The sequence below is a fragment of the Amblyraja radiata genome, chromosome 2 (assembly GCF_010909765.2).
Source record: "Amblyraja radiata isolate CabotCenter1 chromosome 2, sAmbRad1.1.pri, whole genome shotgun sequence".
Taxonomy (NCBI): domain Eukaryota; kingdom Metazoa; phylum Chordata; class Chondrichthyes; order Rajiformes; family Rajidae; genus Amblyraja; species Amblyraja radiata.
In genome coordinates, this window is record NC_045957.1 from 601,245 (window position 1) to 623,975 (window position 22,731).

Consider the following 22,731-nt stretch of genomic DNA (forward strand, 5'->3'; position numbering starts at 1 on the left):
TCCAGATTCTCAACGATGACTGTGTAACGTTAAAATGGTTAGCAATCTCCTCATAGGATTTAGAAGAATGAGGAGGGACCTCATTGAAACGTACAAAATAGTGAAAGGATTGAATAAAGTTGATCTGGAGAGGATGTTTCCACAAGTGGGAGAGTCTAGGACTAGTGTTATAGCTTCAGAGTGAAAGGACGTTCCTTTAGGAAGGAGACGAGGAGGAATTTCTTTATTCAACTGTCTTCCAGAAGCAAAGACAAATCGAGCTGATGGCAGGAGGCGCCGTCATGGAATTGCCCACATATTCGTGTGCTGTCGTTTTACTTACGATAGAGTTTATTGGAAACCATGCATTGCTAACGTATGCTGTCATTTTTTATTACAACAGAGAAGCATGAGTAGAGAAGCGGGGTACAGGGACCATCGAGACTCTGCCTTATTTCAGAGGAATCTCATCAGCCACATTTCTTCATTTGTCTCCTTGTAAAATATGATCTCACACACACCCATCAACTCCACCGTGAGAATCCTGCCAAGTACTTACATTAGGGGTGATTTGCAAAGCAAAATGACTTTCCAGGAAACAGGTCTTGCGGAAATCGGCATAAGGGTGGAGCTCTTGTCAAGGTGTGAGCGTTTAAACTGGCAGGCCATTTCCAAACCCCAAACTGCTGCTACGTAATGGTGTCACATGACTGTGATTCAACTGGATAATCCCACCGACTAAAGAAATCAACCGAGTTTTGAATGCCGGAAGTTACCTCACGCAGTCTTCTAGGTGCTGACAAAACAATCACGCCTTCTGAATATCATATATTCAGGTGGATTATGGAGCAATTCAACAATACTAGCAGTAAATCCAATCTTTCTTAGGCGTGAGGTACTGCAATGGCACCAAGACTAGTTGGTAAAAAACATAATCTATCATGTTTTTTTCCCATTTATGCCTTTATTGCATACAACTGACAACGAATCTGTCCATTATTTAACTCGTTGTATTCCCTGCCACATGTTCCAGTTCGAACAAGCTCGAAGGTCCATGCGTCGGGATGCAATGGTAACATCAGAAAGCTAATGTCCGAGAGTAATTGGCAAGCCAAACCTCTACCTGCCGACCGCCATCACCACAGAGAGACCCGCCTATTTCGTCACATCCGAAGAAACGTTCAGCATGGCGCAGATGTCGATCCACTGGTCATGTGGACTTAGGGCGGGCAATAGGGTTCTGCTCCACTCAGTACGCGGAGCCAATGCTGCTTCATACGCTGCAATGGGCTCTCTCCAACATTACTCTATCATAGAAACATAGAAAATAGGTGTAATAGGCCATTCGAGCCTGCACCGCCATTCAATCTGATCATGGCTGATCATCCACTCAGTATCTTGTACCTGCCTTCTCTCCATACCCCCTGATCCCTTTAGCCACAAGGGCCACATCTAACTCCCTCTATCGTTTTTCTTGTGAATGGAGTAGGCATCAACCCCTCATACTAAACATATTTCGAGGTAGCCATGCGTTGACTTTGCAAACGTTCGTTCTTCCATGTTATTTTTGTTCTTTCCCTGTCTCAGTTACCGTTCTCTGTCGCTTGATGGCGCAAATTCTTAGTCCTCATACAATTACGCACACAATCCCCAATTACAAACCCAGCTTCCTCTTCAACCCAATAGTTACTTGATATTTTGCTCTACTTCCCATCACGTTACATATTGCAACTACAGCGTGGAATCACGTTCGCCTCACATGCATGCTTTCATTTTCGACACACGCTCCCGGTGTATGTATTACCCGGGGAATGACAAGTCTCTTGCCACACTCCTTATCCACATTTACCCCAAACAAAACTATTCAGGCGATGTATTGCAAGGAGAGCGTCAGCAGCCCGCTTTCACCAACAACGTTTAATCTTCATTTGAAGGATTTTTTGTACTTGTTCCTGACAACATTGGGAATTTATTTCGAGATTTATTTGATGTACGAGAATCGTTGAACTTACAATCAGCGAAATATAGAAACAAATAACAAAGTCATCGAGCAATTGAGTCATGGGTACGGAAACAGGCCGTTCGGCACGGAGTGTCTATGCCGACCGAGGTGTTTATCGACGACATTTTTATTTGCCTACATTTGGCCATATCTGCTTTAATTTCTTCGTGTCCTTGAATCTTTCCAAATGCCTTCAAACATCGCAATTCTACCGACTTGCGATTTCGCGAACTCCCGCAGCTGCGGGAGCCCCGGACTTTAAACTTTCCCATGCTCGCTGAAAAACTCCCGACTCGACGGAGGAACGCAGGTACTGCACCTGGAAACTCCGGGATGACCTCCAGAGCCGACGAGCTGGGTCTTCCAGGAACTACGGGGCTGGAGCTGCCGACTTTGAAGGTACCCCCATTCGTTACGGAGCTGGAGCTGCCGTCGGTGAAGGAATCCCCGTTCCAGCGCAGGTCCGCAGAAACAGCAGGCACAGTCAACACAGTACCTGGAAACAAAGGGGACGCCTCCATTGTGTCCTCTTTTGGGGAAGGTGTGACCTGTACAAAAAGGACGGGGTGCACTTGAACCCGGGGGGTGGGGGGGCAATATCCTGGCGGGGAGTTTTGCAAAGGCTGCTGGGGAGACTTTAAACTAGAACGGTTGGGGGGGAGGGACTCAAATAGAGAAAGCTAGTAGACAGTGTGTGAGGCAGGAGGCAGAGAAGGGAAGCACTCAGACCCAGCATGTAGGGGGGAAAGAAGAAAAAGATAATAAATAGATAATAAGAGGTGGTGGGTTCCTTAAATGTGTGAGCAGAGAGACAGAGGGATGTAAAATGAGGGTAGAAGCAATATGTAGCAAGGTGAAAAGTAAAAGTGGCAGGCAGACAAATCCAGGGCAAAAATCAAAAAGGGCCGCTTATCAACATAATTGTATAAGGGGTAATAGTGTTGTAAAACAAGCCTGAAGGTTTTGTGTCTCAATGCAAGGAGCATTTGTAATAAGGTGGATGAGTTGAATGTGCAGATAGCTATTAATGACTATGATATAGTTGGGATTACGGAGACATGGCTCCAGGGTGACCAAGGCTGGGAGCTGAACATCCAGGGATATTCAATATTCAGGAGGGATAGACAGAAAGGAAAAGGAGGCGGGGTAGCGTTGCTGGTTAGAGAGGAGATTAACGCAATGGAAAGGAAGGACATTAGCTTGGAGGATGTGGAATCGATATGGGTAGAGCTGCGAAACACTAAGGGGCAGAAAACGCTAGTGGGAGTTGTGTACAGGCCACCTAACAGTAGTAGTGGAGTTGGGGGATGGAATCAAACAGGAAATTAGAAATGCGTGCAACTAAGGTAAAACTGTTATAATGGGTGACTTCAATCTACATATAGATTGGGTTAATCCAGATTCAGATTCAGATTCAGATTCAAACTTTATTGTCATTGTAGTACAGAGACAACGAAATGCAGTTAGCATCTCCCTAGAAGAGCGACATAGAATATGAGCAATAAATAAATATATATACGTACATACAGTCGAAGTAGTGCAATTTTTTCTGGTGGAAGGAGTGTCCGGGGGGGAACAGGCAATCACCGAGGTACAGTGTTAAGTAAGGTAACAGCCGCAGGGAAGAAGCTGTTCCTGGACCTGCTGGTCTGGCAACGGAGAGACCTGTAGCGTCTCCCGGATTGTAGGAAGGTAAACAGTCTGTGGTTGGGGTGAGAGCAGTCCTTGATGATGCTGAGCGCCCTTCGCAGACATCGCTTGCTTTGGACAGACTCAATGGAGGGGAGTGGGGAACCGGTGATGCGTTGGGCAATTTTCACCACCCTCTGCAGTGCTTTCTGGTCGGAGACAGAGCAGTTGCCAGACCATACTGTGATACAGTTGGTAAGGATGCTCTCGATGGTGCAGCTGCAGAAGTTCACCAGAATCTGAGGAGACAGGTGGACCTTCTTTAGTGTCCTCATGAAGAAAAGACGCTGGTGAGCCTTCTTGACCAGAGTTGAGCTATTGTGGGTCCAAGAGAGGTCATCGGTGATGTTAACCGCCAGAAACCTGAAGCTGGAAACACGTTCCACCTCCGTCCTGTTAATGTGGATGGGGGTGTGCGTGCCGCCCCTAGACCTTCTGAAGTCTACAATGAGCTCCTTGGTCTTCTTGGAGTTAAGGGACAGGTTGTTGTCAGCGCACCATGCTGCTAGGAGCTGGACCTCCTCCCTATAGGCCGACTCATCGTTGTTGCTGATGAGGCCAATCACCGTTGTATCATCTGCATACTTGATGATGGTGTTAATACCATGTACAGGTGTGCAGTCGTAGGTGAAGAGGGAGTAGAGGAGGAGGCTCAGCACACAACCCTGTGGAACGCCGGTGTTCAGGGTGAGGGTTGAGGAGGTGTGCTTGTCTAACCTAATAGACTGGGGTCTGTTGGTTAGAAAGTCCAATATCCAGTTGCAGAGGGAGGGGTCGATGCCCAGGTTACCGAGTTTGGTGATCAGTTTAGAGGGTATAATGGTGTTGAATGCTGAGCTGTAATCGATGAACAGCATTCTCACGTAAGTGTCTCTGTTGTCGAGGTGAGAGAGGGCGGAGTGATGTGCCGTTGAGATGGCATCCTCTGTACTCCTGTGGTAGGCGAACTGATAGGGATCCAATGTGGGGGGTAGGCAGCCTTTGAGGTGAGCCAGGACCAGCCTCTCGAAGCACTTGGTGATGATGAGAGTAAGTGCAACTGGGCAGAAGTCGTTGAGGCTTGCCGCAGTGGAGTGTTTTGGCAACGGCACGATGGAGGTGGTTTTAAGGCACGTGCGGACAACTGCTTGGGCAAGTGACAGGTTGAAGATGTCAGTCCAGACGTCTGTCAGCTGCACAGCACAGGCCCCGAGGACGCGCCCGGGGATGCTGTCAGGGCCAGCAGCCTTACGTGCATTAGTCCTACTCAGTGCCACATACACGTCGTAGGGGATGAGTGTGATGGGCTGGTGATCGGCAGGGAGCACAGCCTTGATGGCCATCTCTAGATTGTCCCTGTCAAAGCGGCCATAAAAGTGGTTAAGCTCCTCAAGGAAGGAGGCATCGCTGGACGTGGGGGTGGTGTTGGTGGGTCTATTGTCCGTGATGGCCTGGATTCCTTGCCACATGCGTCGGGGGTCGGAGTTGTTATTGAAGTACTCCTCATTCCTTAGCTTAACCTTCTTGATGCCCCTCTTCAGGTTAGCCCTGGATGAACTGTAGGCTCTGGCATCGCCTGACCTGAAAGCGGTGTCCCGTGCTTTCTGCAGTAGCCTGACCTCGCTGTTCATCCATGGCTTCTGATTCGGGAATATGGTCACCCGTTTGAGGGAGGTGACACTGTTGATGTTGGAGTTTATAAAGTCCAGAACAGAGGATGTATAAGTGCCAATGTCCGTGTGGGAGTCAAGGGTGGCCTGGGCTGCAAACCCCTTCCAGTCAGTGTTTCCAAAACACGGCTGAAGTGTGGAGTCCGCTTCCTCTGACCAGACTTTAACTGTCCTCACAGTGGGTTTAACATGTCTGATAAGTGGGGAGTACTTTGGGAGCAAGAACAATGAGAGGTGATCAGACTATCCAAGGTGGGGGAGGGGGACGGCTTTGTAAGCTTCAGCCATGTTTGTGTAGACTTTGTCCAGTGTCTTGTCTTCTCTAGTGGCGAAGGTGACATGTTGGTGGAATTTGTGGACTACAGTCTTCAGGTTGTAGTGATTGAAGTCACCCGCAACAATGAAGGCTACCTCGGGGTTGTGAGTCTATTGTTTGCTAATGGCAGTATGCAGCTTTCATTGCAAGCTTAGCATTAGCATCAGGAGGAATATAGACTGCAGTCACAACAGTGGAGGTGAACTCTCTGGGCAGATAGAACGGTCTGCATCTAACCAAGAAGAACTCTAGGTTAGCTGAGCAGTGACTCTCGATGATGGTGGAGTCCGTGCACCATGCTTTATTTACATAAATGTACAGACCCCCACCTCTGGTCTTACCGGAGTCTGTTGTCCTGTTCGCTCGGAGTAAATGATGTCCCGTTGCTGGATGGCGCTGTCAGGAACGTCGATGTTGAGACAAGTTTCTGTGAAGTTCAAGATGCTGCAGTCTTTGATCCATTTGTGGGAAGTGATCCTTTAAAGCCGCAGTTCATCCAGTTTGTTTGCGAGTGAACGCGCGTTGGCGAGGAAAAGGCTAAGAATCGCTAGCCTGTGTGGGGTTAGCTCTAACCTGGCCTTTAACCCACGTCTGCGTCCTTGGCAGTGCTTGCGTTTGCATCGCCGTCTGTTGGTGCTTCCGGTCCGCCGAGCTGGCTTGTTGCGCTGCATGTGTTCTGCCCCTCCGCTGCTCCGCTGGAGTTCTACCGCTCTGCTATTCCGCTGGCGTTCTGCCGATCCGCTACTCCGCTGGACTTCTGCCGCTCTGCTGCTCCGCTGGCGTTCTGCTGCTCCGCTGCTCCACGGGCGTTCGGACGCTCCGCTGATCCGCTGGCGTTCTGCCGCTCCGCTGGCGTTCTGCCGCTCCGCTGCTCCACGGGCGTTCAGCCGATCCGCTGGTCCGTGGGCGTTCTGCCGCTCCGCTACTCCGCGGGCGTTCTGCCGCTCCGCTGCTTCAAATTGGCAGGGGTGCCGTGGAAGAGGATTTCTCGGAATGTATGCGGGATAGTTTTCTAAACCAACATGTTCTAAACTGGGTATTGAGTAATGAGGAAGGGTTAGCTAGCAGTCTTGGTGTGCATGGTCCCTTGGGCAAGAGTGACCATAATATAGTTGAGTTCTTCTTTAGGATGGAGAGTGACATAATTAATTCAGAAACAAGGGTTCTGAACTTAAAAAAAGGTAACTTTGAGGGTATGCGACGTGAATTGGCCAAGATAGACTGGCAATTTATTCTTAAAGGGTTGACGGTGGATATGCAATGGAAGGCATTTAAAGATTGCATGGATGAACTACAACAATTGTTCATCCCAGTTTGGCAAAAGAATAAATCAGGGAAGGTAGTGCATCCGTGGATAACAAGGGAAATCAGGGTTAGTATCAAAACAAAAGATGAATCATACAAATTAGCCAGAAAAGGCAGCCTACCAGAGGACTGAGAGAAGTTCATAGTCCAGCAGAGGAGGACAAAGTGCTTAATTAGGAAAGGGAAAATAGATTATGAAAGAAAACAATAAAACATGATTTTAAAATCTCATTTACATTAATTTATAGACCAAATGGAAGGAATTTAGTGTTTAATTGCTGTAAATAAATGTCCATTTAAATCAGCTTTCCAGTGGGTCCCTGTGGAACGCGCTGGTTTAGAACGTTCACATCGCGGTAGATTTGTGCCCCAAATGCCGAGAAAAATACTGCGGGATATAATGGGCCCAAAATGAGCTAATCGCAATATTAAACTTTGTATAGAGGGATCTTTAGAAGCCCTTTTTAATGTAAAAATATACAGCCTAATTTCAGTTGTTTGCTTTATGAGACCCTGCGGTTGCTGGCGGTCGCGCGTTTAGAGATTGATTTTTAAACTACTATAACTATTATACGAGGCCTTTAAAACTAATAATAGCTTTTGCGACGGGGTCTTCCAGCGATTTTTCGTTAATAATTAACTAGGCTGAACATCTTCGATTTGAACAGCCTAGAGAAAATCGCGTTTTAAACCCGCCCCCTCTAAACGGCGCCAAAATCGCGCACACCCGCAGCGGCAGATTTTCAACGACGCTTCAGGTAGGCTTTGCAACATACCTACTCTGAGGCCCAGAACATAGGCCAAAGCATAAAACACAGACCTGGAGCCGATAAATACACCCCTGTGGCCTGCAAAACACAGGCTCGGGGAGCCAGAACTTAGACCAAAACCCAGAACTTTGACCCGGAGACTTTAACACAGGCCCACAGCCCAGATTACAGCCCCGAGAGCCTATGATACAGTCCTGTGGCCCAGAACGTAGGCCAAAACCCAAAAACCTAGACCCAGAGCGTACAACACAGGGCCAGAGCCTATAACACAGGACTGGAGCCTTTTACACAGGGCTGGGGCCTATGGTGGCAGTGTGAACATGACACAATGCTGGGTGGCACTGTGAACTGTGAGGAGGATGCTGAGAATGCAGAGTGACTTGGACAGGTTGGGTGAGTGGGCAGATGCATGGCAGATGCAGTTTAATGTGGATAACAAAAAGACATGTAATATATTTGTGTATTTATGCCTGGAATTAAATGTTTTAGTGCAGCTTTTTGTGCCCAAGATCAGCGATTAGATTATAAAATGCATTAATAAAAGCAAAATAAAGCATGATTGTGTTAAATCTCTCTCTTTCTTCTTTTTACACCTCTCTATCTCTTTCTTTCCACCCTCTCTCATTCACTCCTCTCTCTATATTATGGCCCCACGCTCCAAATCTACACTTTATATAACACTGCTCTCCTTCCCTCTCTCTCTCTCCCCTCTCTCTCCCCCCCCCCCCCCCCCCCCCCGCCCTCTCCCTCCCCTTTCTCTCCCTCTCTCTCCTCTTCATCTCTCTCCCCCATCTCTCTCCCCTCCTCTATCTTCCCCACTCTCTCCCCCCTACAGCAATCTCTCCCCTAACGATATTCTACAATATCTCCACTGAGGTAAAAGAATAGCCAAACAAGCAACTTGCTAAAATTCTCTGAATTATCGGCAGTATTTGAGTTACGATGAAAGAATGGGTCGACAAGTCCATAGATCTAATTTGAGGAAGGACATTCTTGCTATTGAGGGAGTGTAGCATAGGTTCACCAGGTTGATTCCCAGGATGGCGGGACTGACATATGATGATAAAAAGGGCTGGGCTTGTATTCACTGGAATTTAGAAAGATGAGAAGGGGATATTATAGAAATATATTAAATGATTAAGGGTTTGGACAGGCTAGATACAGGAAACACATTCCCCATGCTGGGGGCCTATGTGCAGAACCTTTTTTATTAGGCCCCTTGGGCCATGGGTGGCCACGTGTGACCCTGTGTGTCCATGAGTGACCATGTGTGTCCATGTATGACCCTGAGTGTCCCTGTGTGTCCATGTGTGACCCTGAGTGTCCCTGTGTGACCATGTGTGCCCATTTGTGACCATGTGTGAGCCTGTGTGAACCCCCCCCCCGGGGCGGGCGATGCCTTACCGGGGATCGCCGTTTGGAGCTCTGGAGTGCTGCGCCTGCTGCACCGACATCGCGGAGCTGTGGTTCACGGAGCTCCCAACGCGGGCGGCGCTGATCAACATCGCGGAGTCCTGCGACTCAGCTCGGCTCGGCCTGCGGACTTCGGGAGCCGCGGACTCCAGTGGGAGGTAGCTGATCTGGAGGTCCGGGCAGCTGAGGATGTTCTCCGTCGGGGTTCGGCGTCGGTGTTCCATCATCCCTGCGTGAGGGCATGAGCATCGGGCCGCCCGTGGCAGCGACTGCGTTGCTTGGGAGGCCCCGACCACGGGTGAACATCTGGGAAGCTCGGCGGGGAGGCTGGCTGGACTATGGTACCTTCCTCAACGTTGGTACCACTGTGTTGTGTTGTGGTTATGTTGTGTCGTGGACTTCTGTGTTTGTGCTTTTTTTAAATTTTAATATGTTTTATTTATTTATTATTTATTTTTATACTTGACTGTAAGGAAAATTCATTTAGTTGTCTCTAATATATTGATAATGACAATAAATTGAATACAATAAATGTGTGACCCTGTGTGACCCTGTGTGACCATGTGTGTCCGTGTGACCATGTGTGACCCCTTGTGTCCCTGTGTGACCTCTTGTGTCCCTGTGTGACCATGTGTGACCATGCGTGACCCCTTGTGTGTCCCTGCGTGACCCTGCGTGACCCTGCGTGTCCCTGCGTGTCCCGGCGTGACCCGGCGTGTCCCGGCGTGTCCCGGCGTGACCCGGCGTGTCCCGGCGTGACCCGGCGTGTCCCGGCGTGACCCGGCGTGTCCCGGCGTGTCCCTGCGTGTCCCGGCGTGTCCCGGCGTGTCCCGGCGTGTCCCGGCGTGACCCGGCGTGACCCTGCGTGTCCCGGCGTGACCCGGCGTGTCCCGGCGTGACCCTGCGTGACCCGGCGTGTCCCTGCGTGACCCGGCGTGTCCCTGCGTGACCCGGCGTGTCCCTGCGTGACCCGGCGTGTCCCTGCGTGACCCTGCGTGACCCTGCGTGTCCCTGCGTGACCCTGCGTGTCCCTGCGTGTCCCTGCGTGTCCCTGCGTGACCCTGCGTGTCCCTGCGTGACCCTGCGTGTCCCTGCGTGTCCCTGCGTGACCCTGCGTGTCCCTGCGTGACCCTGCGTGTCCCTGCGTGTCCCTGCGTGACCCTGCGTGTCCCTGCGTGACCCTGCGTGACCCTGCGTGTCCCTGCGTGACCCTGCGTGTCCCTGCGTGTCCCTGCGTGACCCTGCGTGTCCCTGCGTGACCCTGCGGGACCCTGCGTGACCCTGCGGGTCCCTGCGTGACCCTGCGGGACCCTGCGTGTCCCTGCGTGACCCTGCGTGTCCCTGCGTGACCCTGCGTGTCCCTGCGTGACCCTGCGTGACCCTGCGTGTCCCTGCGTGACCCTGCGTGTCCCTGCGTGACCCTGCGTGTCCCTGCGTGACCCTGCGTGTCCCTGCGTGACCCTGCGTGTCCCTGCGTGTCCCTGCGTGACCCTGCGTGTCCCTGCGTGACCCTGCGTGTCCCTGCGTGACCCTGCGTGTCCCTGCGTGACCCTGCGTGTCCCTGCGTGTGTGTGTGCAGGGTGCAGCCGGGGTGGGCGGCTCCAATTGGCGGAGGGCGCTGTCTGTCCGAAGGCGGGGCTATGGCTAGACCTTTAGGACGCGGTGGGGGTATGGAGGGGGGGCGACGGCTGGCACTGTCCAATGAGGGGAGGGGAGGGGGAGGGGCCTCTGGCACTGTCCAATGAGGGGAGGGGAGGGGGCGGGGTCGCTGGCACTGTCCAATGAGGGGAGGGGAGGGGGTCGCTCGCACTGTCCAATGAGGGGAGGGGGCGGGGTCGCTGGCACTGTCCAATGAGGGGAGGGGAGGGGGAGGGGCCTCTGGCACTGTCCAATGAGGGGAGGGGGCGCGACGGCTGGCACTGTCCAATGAGGGAAGGGGAGGGGCGGGGCCGCTCGCACTGCCCAATGAGGGGAGGGGAGGGCGGGACCTGGTCGCCGGCCGGTCACCGGTCACGTGAGGGGGGACGGCACGGCACCTGGGTCGCGGGAAGAGGCTTCTCTCTGCTCAGCGCCGCCGTTCGGCTCCGCGTCATCTCCCCACCCACTCCCTCTTCTGTTCCCGAGGGCGATCCTGCGGCCGGCGACGCGAGGATCCCGAGCGGGGAACGACGTCATTGTGTGAGTGTGTTACCTCTGGGCGCCCTCTGGTCCTCCGGTACTAGCGCCACTTGGCGGCGGGAGGCCGCGGCGCAACGTCTTTGTTTCTCCGTCTATTGAAGGTGCAGCGCCTGTAGTCCTGCACCCCCTGCCGGTGGGAGGCCGCGGTTTAGCATTTTATTTCCTCCGACAGTAGCGCCCTCGTGGCGACGGGAGGCCACGGTGCACCTTTCCACGCTCCCCACAGACGCAGCTCGCCCAGCTGAGTTACTGCATTACGCTGTGACCTTCTACCCATGATGCACGTGACTCAGCTGCAATCACCAGTGGGGCAGTGCCTGCGGTCAGGACGTCGGTCGTGCGCGCCGCCCGTATGGCAGACGTAACGGCGCAGGGTGGCTGGCTGGTGGATGTGCAGCTCAACGCGATGCTCGGTGCTCCCCCCCCTTCTCCCACTTGCTTCCTCCCCCCCCCTTCAAGGACTAGTAATGTTGACGCGTTAACAATGTCCTGTTTGCCAGCTTGTTGACCCTCTGTGTTCCCCTCCTGCAGGGTTTCAGAGTCGTTGATGTGTACGGAGAAACAGGGACGTAAGTGGTCATTGAGGGCGGCCAGGGTGCCAGTGAGCCCCCCAGCAGCTTGGTGTGCGGGCTGAGCTTTGAGGGGCTGACCTTCGATGGAGAACCACATGACGGGGCACAACAAGGAGAAGCGTTATGAGTGCGACGTGTGCGGCAAGGGGTGGCAGCGCCCGAGTCAGCTGGAGATCCACCGGCGGGTGCACACGGGAGAACGCCCCTTCGACTGCTCCGACTGCGGCAAGAGCTTCAAGACGATGCATGAGCTGAAGAACCACCGGCGGGTGCACACGGGCGAGAAGCCCTTTGTCTGCTCCACCTGCGGCAATGGCTTTGCCCGGTTGTCGGGGCTGCGGGTGCACCAGCGGGTGCACAGCAGTGAGCGGCCCTTCACCTGCTCTGACTGCCGCAAAGGCTTCAAGTCGTCGCAGGACCTGTTGATGCACAGGCGCCTGCACACTGGGGAGCGGCCCTACACCTGCAGCGACTGCGACAGGGGCTTCACCCGCGCCCACAGCCTGCTGGAGCACCAGCGCACCCACACCGGTGAGCGGCCCTACACCTGTGCCCAGTGCGGCAAGGGCTACACGAGCTCCAACAGTCTGCTGGAGCACCAGCGCATCCACACTGGCGAGCGCCCCTACAACTGTGGCGTCTGCGGCAAGGGCTTCACCCGCTCCAGCAGCCTGCTGGAGCACCAGCGCACCCACACTGGCGAGCGCCCCAACACTTGCGCCCAGTGCGGGAAGGGCTTCACCCACTCCTCCAGGCTGCTATCCCACCAGCGGGTGCACACCGGCGACCGTCCCTTCCCCATGCCCTTCGGCTGCTCCGACTGCGGCAAGGACTTCAAGGGGGCGAAAGAGCTGAAGATCCACCGGCGGGTGCACACAGGTGAGAACCCCTATGGCTGCTCCACCTGTGGCAAGAGCTTTGCCCGGTCGTCGGGGCTACGGCGGCACCAGCAGGTACACAGCAGTGAGCGGCCCTTCAACTGTTCCGACTGCGGAAAAGGTTTCAAATCGTCGCCGGAACTGAAGGTGCACACGGGCCTGCACACCGGGGATAGGCCCCACACCTGCAGCGACTGCAGCAAGGGCTTCAAGAGGGCGCAAGAGCTGGAGACCCACCGGCGGGTGCACACGGGCGAGAAGCCCTATGGCTGCTCCACCTGTGGCAAGAGCTTCGCGCGGTTGTCGGGGCTGCGAGTGCACCAGCGGGTGCACAGCTGTGAGCGGCCCTTCACCTGCTCTGACTGCGGAAAAGGCTTCAAGTCGTCCACGGACCTGAAAGTGCACAGGCGCCTGCACACCGGGGAGCGGCCCTACACCTGCAGCGACTGCGGCAAGTGCTTCACCCGTTCCAACAGTCTGCTGGGGCACCAGCGCACCCACAGCGGGGAGCGTCCCTTCACCTGTACCAATTGCGGCAAGGGCTTCACCCGCTCCAACAGCCTGCTGTTCCATCAGCGAGTGCACGTCGGTGACCGTCCCTTCCCCAGCCCAGGCCTCCCATGCCCTGTCTGACCAGCGTGTGCACACCAGTGGCCAGTCCCACGACTGCCTGTACTGCGGTGAGGCATTTGACAGCTCGCAGTTTTTGAGTCAGCACCGGCAGGCCCACGCTGGCGAGCAGCTGCTCCCACTGTGGCAAGTGTTTCAACAATCCACGGAGGCTGCGGGAGCACCAGCGGATTCACAGACCACGATGGAGAAGGTGAGGACAGACTCTACAATGGCAGTATAAAACTGGACCATCATTGCTTGTGGCAGATTGTATTTTCTCAGCTGCCGCAGGAAGTACATCCTCTGTTGGGCCTTTTTGACTAGAGTCGATGGTGGCCTCCCATTGATCTGTCCAACAATGATCTATACAATAATCTCCTTGAACTCCATCTCCTTTGCCCTGTTTCACTCCTTACACTTCCTTATCTCTGTACCTCCCAGCAGACTAAAGAATGGTCTTGACCTGAAACGCCACGCATTCCTTCTCTCCACAGGCGCTGCCCGACCCGCTGAGTGACTCCAGCACTATGTAACCTTCCCATGATGCATGCTGCCCCTCACGTGACTGCACTATGGTAGGGGGCAGACAATAGACAATAGGTGCAGGAGTAGGCCATTTGGCCCTTCGAGCCAGCAGCGCCATTCAATGTGATCATGGCTGATCATCCACAATCAGTACCACATTCCTGCCTTCTCCCCATATCCCTGTTCCTGCCTTGTCCCCATATCCCCTATTGTTAAGAGCCCTATCTAGCTCTCTTTTGAAAGCACAGCGCTCTTGCTTAACTTTTTTTCCGTGTTGCCAGCCGGGCAACCGTGACAGCTTTTTAGGTTGCCAAATGACAGTTTAGTTGGTCATTTAAGACGGTTTGCATGGCGCTTGCGATAATGTGCTCGGACGAAGTGCGTAGTTACCAGTCGGAATTATGCATTCACATATTATGCTCAAGAAGGAACTGCAGATGCTGGAAAATCGATGGTAGACAAAGTGCTGGAGAAACTCAGCGGGTGCAGCAGCATCTAAATTTCTAAAGGCATTTTATGGTAATAGCTGTTAAAACCGACTATACCCATCTGACAGCTTAAACATTACACTAACTGACAAGAGATGGCTAAAAGACATAACTACAGCAAATATTCTTTTGGTAATATGTTTAAAGGTGTCAAAACAAATAATAACATTGGGAATTAAAACACATTTGATTGCATTCCGTTATCAAACATAGTCAATGTTCGCTCTGAAGACAATGAAGCACAATAGGGTCAGGGGGTGTGTGAATCAGTGCGGGGTGGATAGATGGGGGGGGGGGGGGGGGTTGTTGAGAAGGCAATCGGTGCGGAATGGATGGATTGAGGCAGGTGAATTAGTACGTGTTGGTTGGAGTATGTAAAATTGTTAGGGGAGAGCACGGGGGATGTCAGTGGTGTTGAATGGGGGGTTCAGTACGGAATGGATGGGGGGGGATCAGTCCAGGATGAATGGTGGGTTCAGTTCAGCAAGAATGGGAGTAGGCAAAAATGATGGAGAAATTCAGCGGGTGATGCAGCATCTATGGAGCTAAGGAAATAGGCAACGTTTTGGGTCGAGACCCTTCTTCAGACTGTTCCCCCCATTTTTCTTGAATGGGGGATCAGTACAGGATGAATGGGGGGGGGGTCTGGACAGTGTGGATCGGAGGGTCTGCAGGATAAATGGGGGATCACTACGGGATGAATGGGCTCAGAATAGGATGAATGGGAAATCAGTACGGGATGAATGAGGGGATCAGTACAGGATGGATGGGGGGATTGGTGCAGTGTAAATGGAGGGTGGGTCAGTACGGGATGAATGGGATGATCAGTGCAGTATGAATGGGGGGAAAGTGCAGGATGGATGGGAAGGGGGGTCAGTACAGGATGAGAAGAAGGGTTTCGCCCCGAAACGTTGCCTATCTCCTTCGCTCCATAGATGCTGCTGCACCCGCTGAGTTTCTCCAGCATTTTTGTGTACCTTCAGTACAGGATGAATTGGAGGACCAGTGTAGGATGGATGGGGGGGGGGGGGGGGGGTGGTAGGAGAATCAATGCGAGGTGGGTAGGGTGATGAATAGATTGGGGGGTGGGGTAGATGGGGAGGGGAGCACAGGGGATGTCAGTGAGGACTGAATAGAGGAGGGAATGGGATCAGTGTGGGATGGAGAGGAGGGGTCCCAGGATAAGAGTGATGGAGGGGGCGTACAGGAGAGAGAGAGAGAGGGGGGGAAGGGGCAGAGGAGGTGGGGAGGAATGAACGTCAGCGCTCCTCGGACAACATTGCCCCGCTGCTTTGGCCATCCCTGTCCAACGCCAAAGTGCCGCCGCCAAGGGGGAAACGGTTGGGAAATCCTCGCCACCGCCTCCCCTCCTCCGCCAGCCAACAGCGACGTTCCTATTCTCCAGAGATGCTGCCTGACCCGCGGAATTACTCTAGTTTTTTGTGTCTATCGGTATAAACCAGTATCTGCATGCCAAGCCGGGCAAAATGATTCGGCGTTTAGGTTGCCCGGCGGCACTTTGGGTGGTCAATGGCACCCGGGCAACCACTAATTTCGAGCCCTGAAGCATCCAGGGAACCTGAGGCAGAGAATTCCACAGACTCGCCACTCTCTGTGAGAAAAAGTGTTTCCTCGTCTCCGTTCTAAATGGCTTACTCCTTATTCTTAAACTATGGCCCCTGGTTCTTGCCTCCCCCAACATCAGGAACATGTTTCCTGCCTCTAGTAGTGTGTCCAAGCCCTTAACAATCTTATATGTTTCAATGAGATTTCCTCTCATCCTTCTAAGCTCCAGAGTGTACAAGCCCAGCTGCTCCATTCTCTCAGCATATGACAGTCCCACCATTACGGGAATTAACCTTGTAAACCTACGTTGCACTCCCAAAATAGCAAGAATGTCCTTCCTCAAATTAGGGGTCCAAACTAGAGTTAAACTTTGATTAAACTGCATCTTCCATGCATCTGCCCACTCACCCGACCTGTCCAAGTCACCCTGCATTCTCATAGCATCCTCCTCACTGTTCACACTGCCATCCAGCTTTGTGTCATGTACAAATTTGCTAATGTTACTTTGAATCCCTTCATCTAAATCATTGATGTAAATTGTAAATAGATGCAGTCTCAGCACCGAGCCTTGCGGTACCCCACTAGTCACTGCCTGCCATTCTGAAAGGGACCCGTTAATCCCTACTCTTTGTTTCCTGTCTGCCAACCACTTCTCTATCCATGTCTGCACACTAACCCCAATACCATGTGCCCTACTTTTGTCCACTAATCTCCTATGTGGGACCTAATCAAATGCTTTCTGAAAGTCCAGGAACACTACATCCACTGACTCTCCCTTGTCCATTTTCCTAGTTACATCTTCAAAAAATTCCAGAAGATTAGTCAAGCATGATTTCCCCTTCGTAAATCCATGCTGACTCGGACCGATCCTGTTACTGCTATCCAAATTTTGCCCGCTAATCTGCTATGTGGGAGATATGTAGGGCCTGCAGTCCCCCTCGGATTGGTGATGACATCAGGGAGCCGTTCGCATGCGCCGAACGTGTGGGCGGCTGACATCATTGTAAAGGGCGAGCAGATGTGCGGGCGGGCAGCTCGGCGCGGTTCCCTGTAGCTCGGCGCCCCGAGGTTGGTGCAGCGCCCCCCCCCCCCTCTTCGCCACCTCCCACACCGCTCGACCCCCACTCTCACCCTCAGCCCCCCTCACTGACCCCATCATCGCCTCCTTCCCCCACCTCCCCTGACCCCCTCCCCACCTCTCCCACATCCGCTCCCCCCCCTTCAAGCACCATTAATGTCCACGAGTTAATAATGTCCTGTTTGCCAGCTTGTTGACCGCCTATGTTCCCCTCCTGCAGGGTTTAGGAGCCATTGCTGTGGACGAAGAGATGAGGATGTGAGCAGCCCTTGAGGGTGGCCAGGGTGCTGGTGAGCCACCCATCTGCTGGGTGTGCGGGCTGAGCATCGAGGGGCTGAGCTTTGATGGAGGACCACATGATGGCGCACAATAAGGAGAAGTGTTGTGATTGTGTAGAAAGGCCTGGCAGTACCCGAGCCAGCTGGAGACTCACTGGCGGGTGCATACGAGCGAGAAGCCCTATGGCGGCTCCAGCTGCAGCAAGGGCTTTGCCCAGTGGTGGGGCTGCGGGTGCACCGGCAGTTGCGCATTGGCAAGAAGCCGTATGGCTGCTCCACCTGCAGCAAGGGCTTTGACCAGTCGTCGGGGCTGTGGGAGCACCAGCGGGTGCACGGCAGTGAGCGGCTCACCTGCTCTGACTGCGGCGAAGGCTTCAAGTCGTTCAAAGACCGGAAAAGGCACAGTCGCCTGCACACCGGTGAGCGGCCCTACACCTGCAGCGACTGCGCAGACTGCTGGAGCACCAGCACACCCACACCAGTAATGGCTTCACCCACTCCACCAGGCTGCTGTCCCACCAGCGGGTGCACCCCGGCGACCGTCCTGACCCCATCCCGGTGTGTGGAGACCACTTTGCCATGGCCTCCCATGCCCTGTCTCATCAGCGCGTCCACACTAATGGCGAGCCCTATGACTGCCCTTACTGCGGTGAGACAGCTCACGGGGGTTGCGGCAACACCAGCGGGCCCACGCCGGCGAACGGCTACTCATACTGCGGCAAACATTTCTAGAGCGCATGGGGGCAGTGGGAGCCCCAGCGTGGCAGTGGTTTCAGCCGCATGTCCAGCCTGTGGCAGCACTGGTGTACCCACAGCGGTGAGCGTCCCTTCCCCTGCCCGTCCTGTGATAAGGGCTTCACCTGCCTTGACCACCTGCTGGAGCACCAGCGAGTCTCCACCGGCCAATGCCTCTTCGCTTGCCCACTCTGTGGCAAGGCCTTTGCCCACCGCGATGTGGATAGACACTGTTTAGGTAGAAACAAAACACAAAAGCTGGAAGGAATCGGTAACGATTCGGGTCGAAACCCTCCTTCAGTCTCAACCTGAAACGTCACCCATTCCTTCTCGCGAGAGATATTGCCTGTCCCACTGAGTTATTCAAGGATTTTGTGTCCTTTTTTGCAAACCAGCATCTGCAGTTCCCGGTTTTTAAACAATTCTGTTTAACCATCTCTGCACCTTCCCCAAAGCCTCCACATCAGTCCTGTAATGGAGTGACCAGAACTGTATGCAATACTCCAAATGCTACCTGACCAATGTCCCTTAAAACTGCACATATACATTCCATGTACGCCACAGAATTTCCCTGACCCGCTGAGTTACTCCAGAACTCTGTGAAACGTCACCTATCCATGTTCTCCACAGATGCTGCCTGACCTGCCGAGTTACTGCACAATACAGTGAAAACAGGCCCTTCGGCCCAACTTGCCCACACCAATCAACATGTCCCAGCTACACTAGTCCCACCTGCCTGCGCTTGGTCCATATCCCTCCAAACATGTCCTATCCATGTACCTGTCTAACTGTTTCTTAAACGTTCGGATAGTCCCTGCCTCAACTACCTCCTCCGGCAGCTTGTTGGAAATCCTTTTAAAGTTAAATCTTTTCCCCTTCACTTTGAGTGGGGGAATCGAGGTCCTCTGGTCCTCGATTCCCCCACTCTGGGCAAGAGATTCTGTGCATCTAAATAAATTGTGTTCTATGCAAGATTCCGGCATCTGCAGTTTCTTGTGTCTCCCTCACCTCTACCACCTATCACTTCTGAAGAAGGGTCTCAACCAGAAACATCACCCATTCCTTCTCTCAAGAGATGCTGCCTGTCCCGCTGAGTTACTGCATAATTTTGTGTCCACCTATCACTTGCTGGTCTTTTTCCAGTCCCCATCTCTCTTTTCCAGCTTCTTCCCCCCCCCCCCCGCCCCCCACCAAAAAAAGCTGAAATAAGTCAGCAAGTCATAGGTATGTTACAATACTTATTCAGTGGCGCTGCAATTCTGCCACTGGCCGTGTGCGCGATTTTGGCGCGTTTGGGGCGGGGGGGGGGGGGGGGGGTTAAAACGCATTTTTTTCCCGACCTGGTCCTGGATTATATTTTGTTGGAGTGCAAAATTTTGCTAAAGAATCGTTCTGACGGCCGTTCTGTGTGTTTTTTTAAATAAATTCGCCCGACAAGTTAATCGCAGGAATGATTTTAAAATCAGCTTCTGAAGCCGACAACGGGGACGAATTTTATGTAGGGGACCGGTAAAAGAAAGTTTATTGGTATGTATAGAAGTGTTTCTTAAGATGCATTTAATTCACATTTTAAGTTGTGAAACAGTGATTTTTCCCCCCGAAGAACCGGCAGTGTATTTGCTGCCAATATGGGGGACTAAAATCACCGCAACCTCAACGTTCCAAATGGTCGCGTTCCTGTAGAAAAGTTCTTGACCATGACATGGTCATTCACCTCAAAGACTCGTCTCTTGCGTGGTCACCCTGCGGAAGGTGAAGGTAAGTCGCTGCTGCTGGGGCTGGCCATTGGCTTCACAGCAGCAGCCCTCACGCGACGTCTGTGGCTCAAACGATGGCCGTTTAACTGCCCTGCTTGTTTTCCTTCGCTCTTCCCTGAGCTATTGCTTCCCGTTCCTACCTTCTTTTTTTCTTTTTTCTTTTCTTTTTTTAGGTTTCGGTTTCTTTGAAATCTTTTTAGTTTCTTAGAAATCTTTAGGTTGCGTGCTTTACCACTTTTTCCCAAATTTTACTTCAATTTTTAACCTGCTAGTTTTTCTACTTGCTAGCCTTGTTCATATCCTTGTTCTTTTATCCTTGTCGCCTATTGTTATGTATTCATGTGCTTGATAAAGACTTGAAATAAGGCTCGGACACGGGAGTAATCAAACAAGCTTCTTTACTACAGGATGCCACCTCTAGACTCCCCGTGCACATGCGCACTTGCCCCATGACATCACAAGACACTATTTGCATATGCTAATTATCACATACCTAACAATGCTTCAATCTATAATAACTGAAAATTTCTTTCAGTTCTCTTAAATTTTAAGAAAGTTATGGGCTTTTAAATGTTTCGATCACAGCTTTTGTGTTAAGTCAATGAAAAAACAAAATCTCCGAGTATGAAAATTGCCGTAACTTTTTTAATACTGAAGATATGAAAGTGAATTAGGTGTCAAATTAAACTTCTTTTATGCTTTATCTGATGGGATAAATTAAAGACTTGATTTTTTAAATCTCAACATTTTGTAACATTGCTACATGTCAGACAGCATCTCTGGAGAAAAGGAATGGGTGACGTTTAGAATTGAGACCCTTCAGACTGTCAGGGAAGAGGGAGACTAGAGATATGGAAGGATGAGGTGTGAAAAAGGCAGATGCTAAGGATATGCAAAAAAAATGATGTTCTCCTGCGACTCTGAGTCTGAGGAAGGGACTCAACCTCGAAACGTCGCCCATTCCTTCTCTCCAAAGATGCTGCCCGTCCTGCTGAGTTACTGCAGCATTTTGTAGTCTGGCCCCATTGAGGTTTTATCTCAGATTTGCAGCCTTTGTGTGGGAGCCGCGGGGGTGGGCCGGCCGCCGCGCCGTGGCAACCGTTGCTAGGGCGGGATGGTCGACTCCGCTTTGCGGAGGGTGCTGTCTGACCGAGGGGCGGGGCTACGGTTCGACCTATAGGACGGATCTGGTCTGACGCAAGGAGGGGTCGGTACCTGGTCCTTTGTGACGTCGAGAGTGGGAGAGGCAGGGCCTGATCCCATTGGCCGCTTGCGCTGCCCATCAGTGCGGCGAGGGAGGGGGTGGGACCTCGTTGCCGTTCACGTGAGGCGGGACGGTGGGTCGACGCAGCCAACGGGACGAGGCCTTAGCTCAGCGCCGGGAGCTCAGGTGGGAACAACCACCGCCGCTCAGCCCTGCGTCCTTACCCCAGCCCTCTTTTCCCGGGGGCCATCCTGCGGCCGGCGACCTGAGGAGCCCGAGGCGTGCGGGCGGCGGGTGTACCTCAATAGTGGGGTAGGTTATTGGCGGTCATCATTGAACTCGAAGGGCCGAAGAGCCTATTTCCTTGCGGCATGGCTCAATGTTGGGTTAGTCTTATTGGTCACTACCAACTAGATGGGCCAAAGGTCTCCTGTCCCGCATTGCTCAATCCTGGAATAGGTACTATTGAAGTCGATTGGCTGAAGGGCTTGTACCCGTGACAAGATATGAGCCAAATGCGGGCCAATGGTCAGTCGTAGTTTTGTTGGGCCGTGGGCCCTATTCTGCACTGTATCACTTTGACCCTTCCCCTTATTTGACCCCCATTTTGCCTGCTTTTCTACCCCAACTTTAGTCACTTACTACACTCATCCACCTATCACCCTATCCACCTATCACTCGCCAGACTTTGTCCCGCCCCCACATCTCTTTTCCAACAATGCTCCATCCCACATTTTCCTTGACCTACATCCTCTTTCTCTCGTTCACACACCTTACACTTCCTTATCTCTTTATCCCTCTCCCCCGACGAAGGGTCTCGACCCGAAACGTCGCCTATTCCTTCTTTCTACAGATGCTGCATGACCCGCTGAGTTACTCCAGCGTTTTGGTCTCCACATGGAGCTGTACTGCGGACTCTTCCTCCTCGCGGAGCTAGGACTGGTTTGGTCACAGAGCTCAGAGCAGTCCCCAGGCGGAGCTGAGACTGGGCACCAAGCGGAGCTTCGTGTTGGTCTGCTACCGATCCTGGTGGCTGCTCACCCTCCCGTCTCTGCACACAAACCTGTTACAATTCATGTTAAAACCACCACATATTCGCGTTCCCTTTGCCAAAGAATGATGATGGAAACACTTCACTGCTGTTGGTGAATATTCTGTCTTTATATTTCAGTTTTTTATTATCTCAATAAAGTATTTTTGAAATAAAATAAAGCTGCGAACCGAAGCAGAGCGTGAGTTGTTGAAAAAGGTGAGGGAATATGTGGGGGGTGGAGAGGGGAGGACTAGAGAGGGGGGTGAGTGAAGGAACTCAGTGGCAGCAGGGAGAGGAAAGATGAGGGCTAGAATTGGGGAGAGAGGGAGTGAGTGGATGGTGGGAGCAGGGCTAGAGAGGTGTAGGGGGATGAGGGAACACAGTGGGAGTAGAGGGAGGGAGGGACGAGGAGAGAAGGAACAGGAGGAGTGAGGGGATGGATGTCTGGAGGAGGGAGCAATTGAGTTAAGTGGGAGTGAGGAGGAGAAAGTGAGGGGCATGGAGGGAAAGATGAGGGATTGAGGGATCAAGTTGGGATGGAGTGAGGAAGGTTTGAGATAGAGAGGGGGAGGGAACAGAGCTGGGAGCGGGGTGTGAAGGAGACGGGACTATACAGAGCGATATCACACTGTGTTGGGAGCCAGCGGTCCTCCAGGCGGGCGTGCCGATCACAGATCACAGGTCCTCCAGGCCAAGCGGCGGCG

At 52.7% G+C, this 22,731-nt stretch overlaps 1 protein-coding gene across 1 annotated transcript; it reads left to right on the forward strand.

The window, feature by feature from the left end:
- The first annotated feature begins 11,123 nt into the window (after positions 1-11,123).
- On the forward strand, positions 11,124-18,054 carry LOC116985576 (gastrula zinc finger protein XlCGF26.1-like). Its single transcript, XM_033040393.1, has 3 exons — positions 11,124-11,301; positions 11,833-13,574; positions 17,241-18,054. Exon 2 carries the CDS (start codon positions 11,957-11,959, stop codon positions 13,382-13,384), a length of 1,428 nt encoding a protein of 475 aa, XP_032896284.1. The 5' UTR covers positions 11,124-11,301; positions 11,833-11,956; the 3' UTR covers positions 13,385-13,574; positions 17,241-18,054.
- Positions 18,055-22,731: the final 4,677 nt, after the last annotated feature.

Coding starts and splice junctions, on each gene's coding strand:
- LOC116985576 (XM_033040393.1), top strand. CDS start 11,957: ATGGAGAACCACATGACGGGGCACAACAAGGAGAAGCGTTATGAGTGC.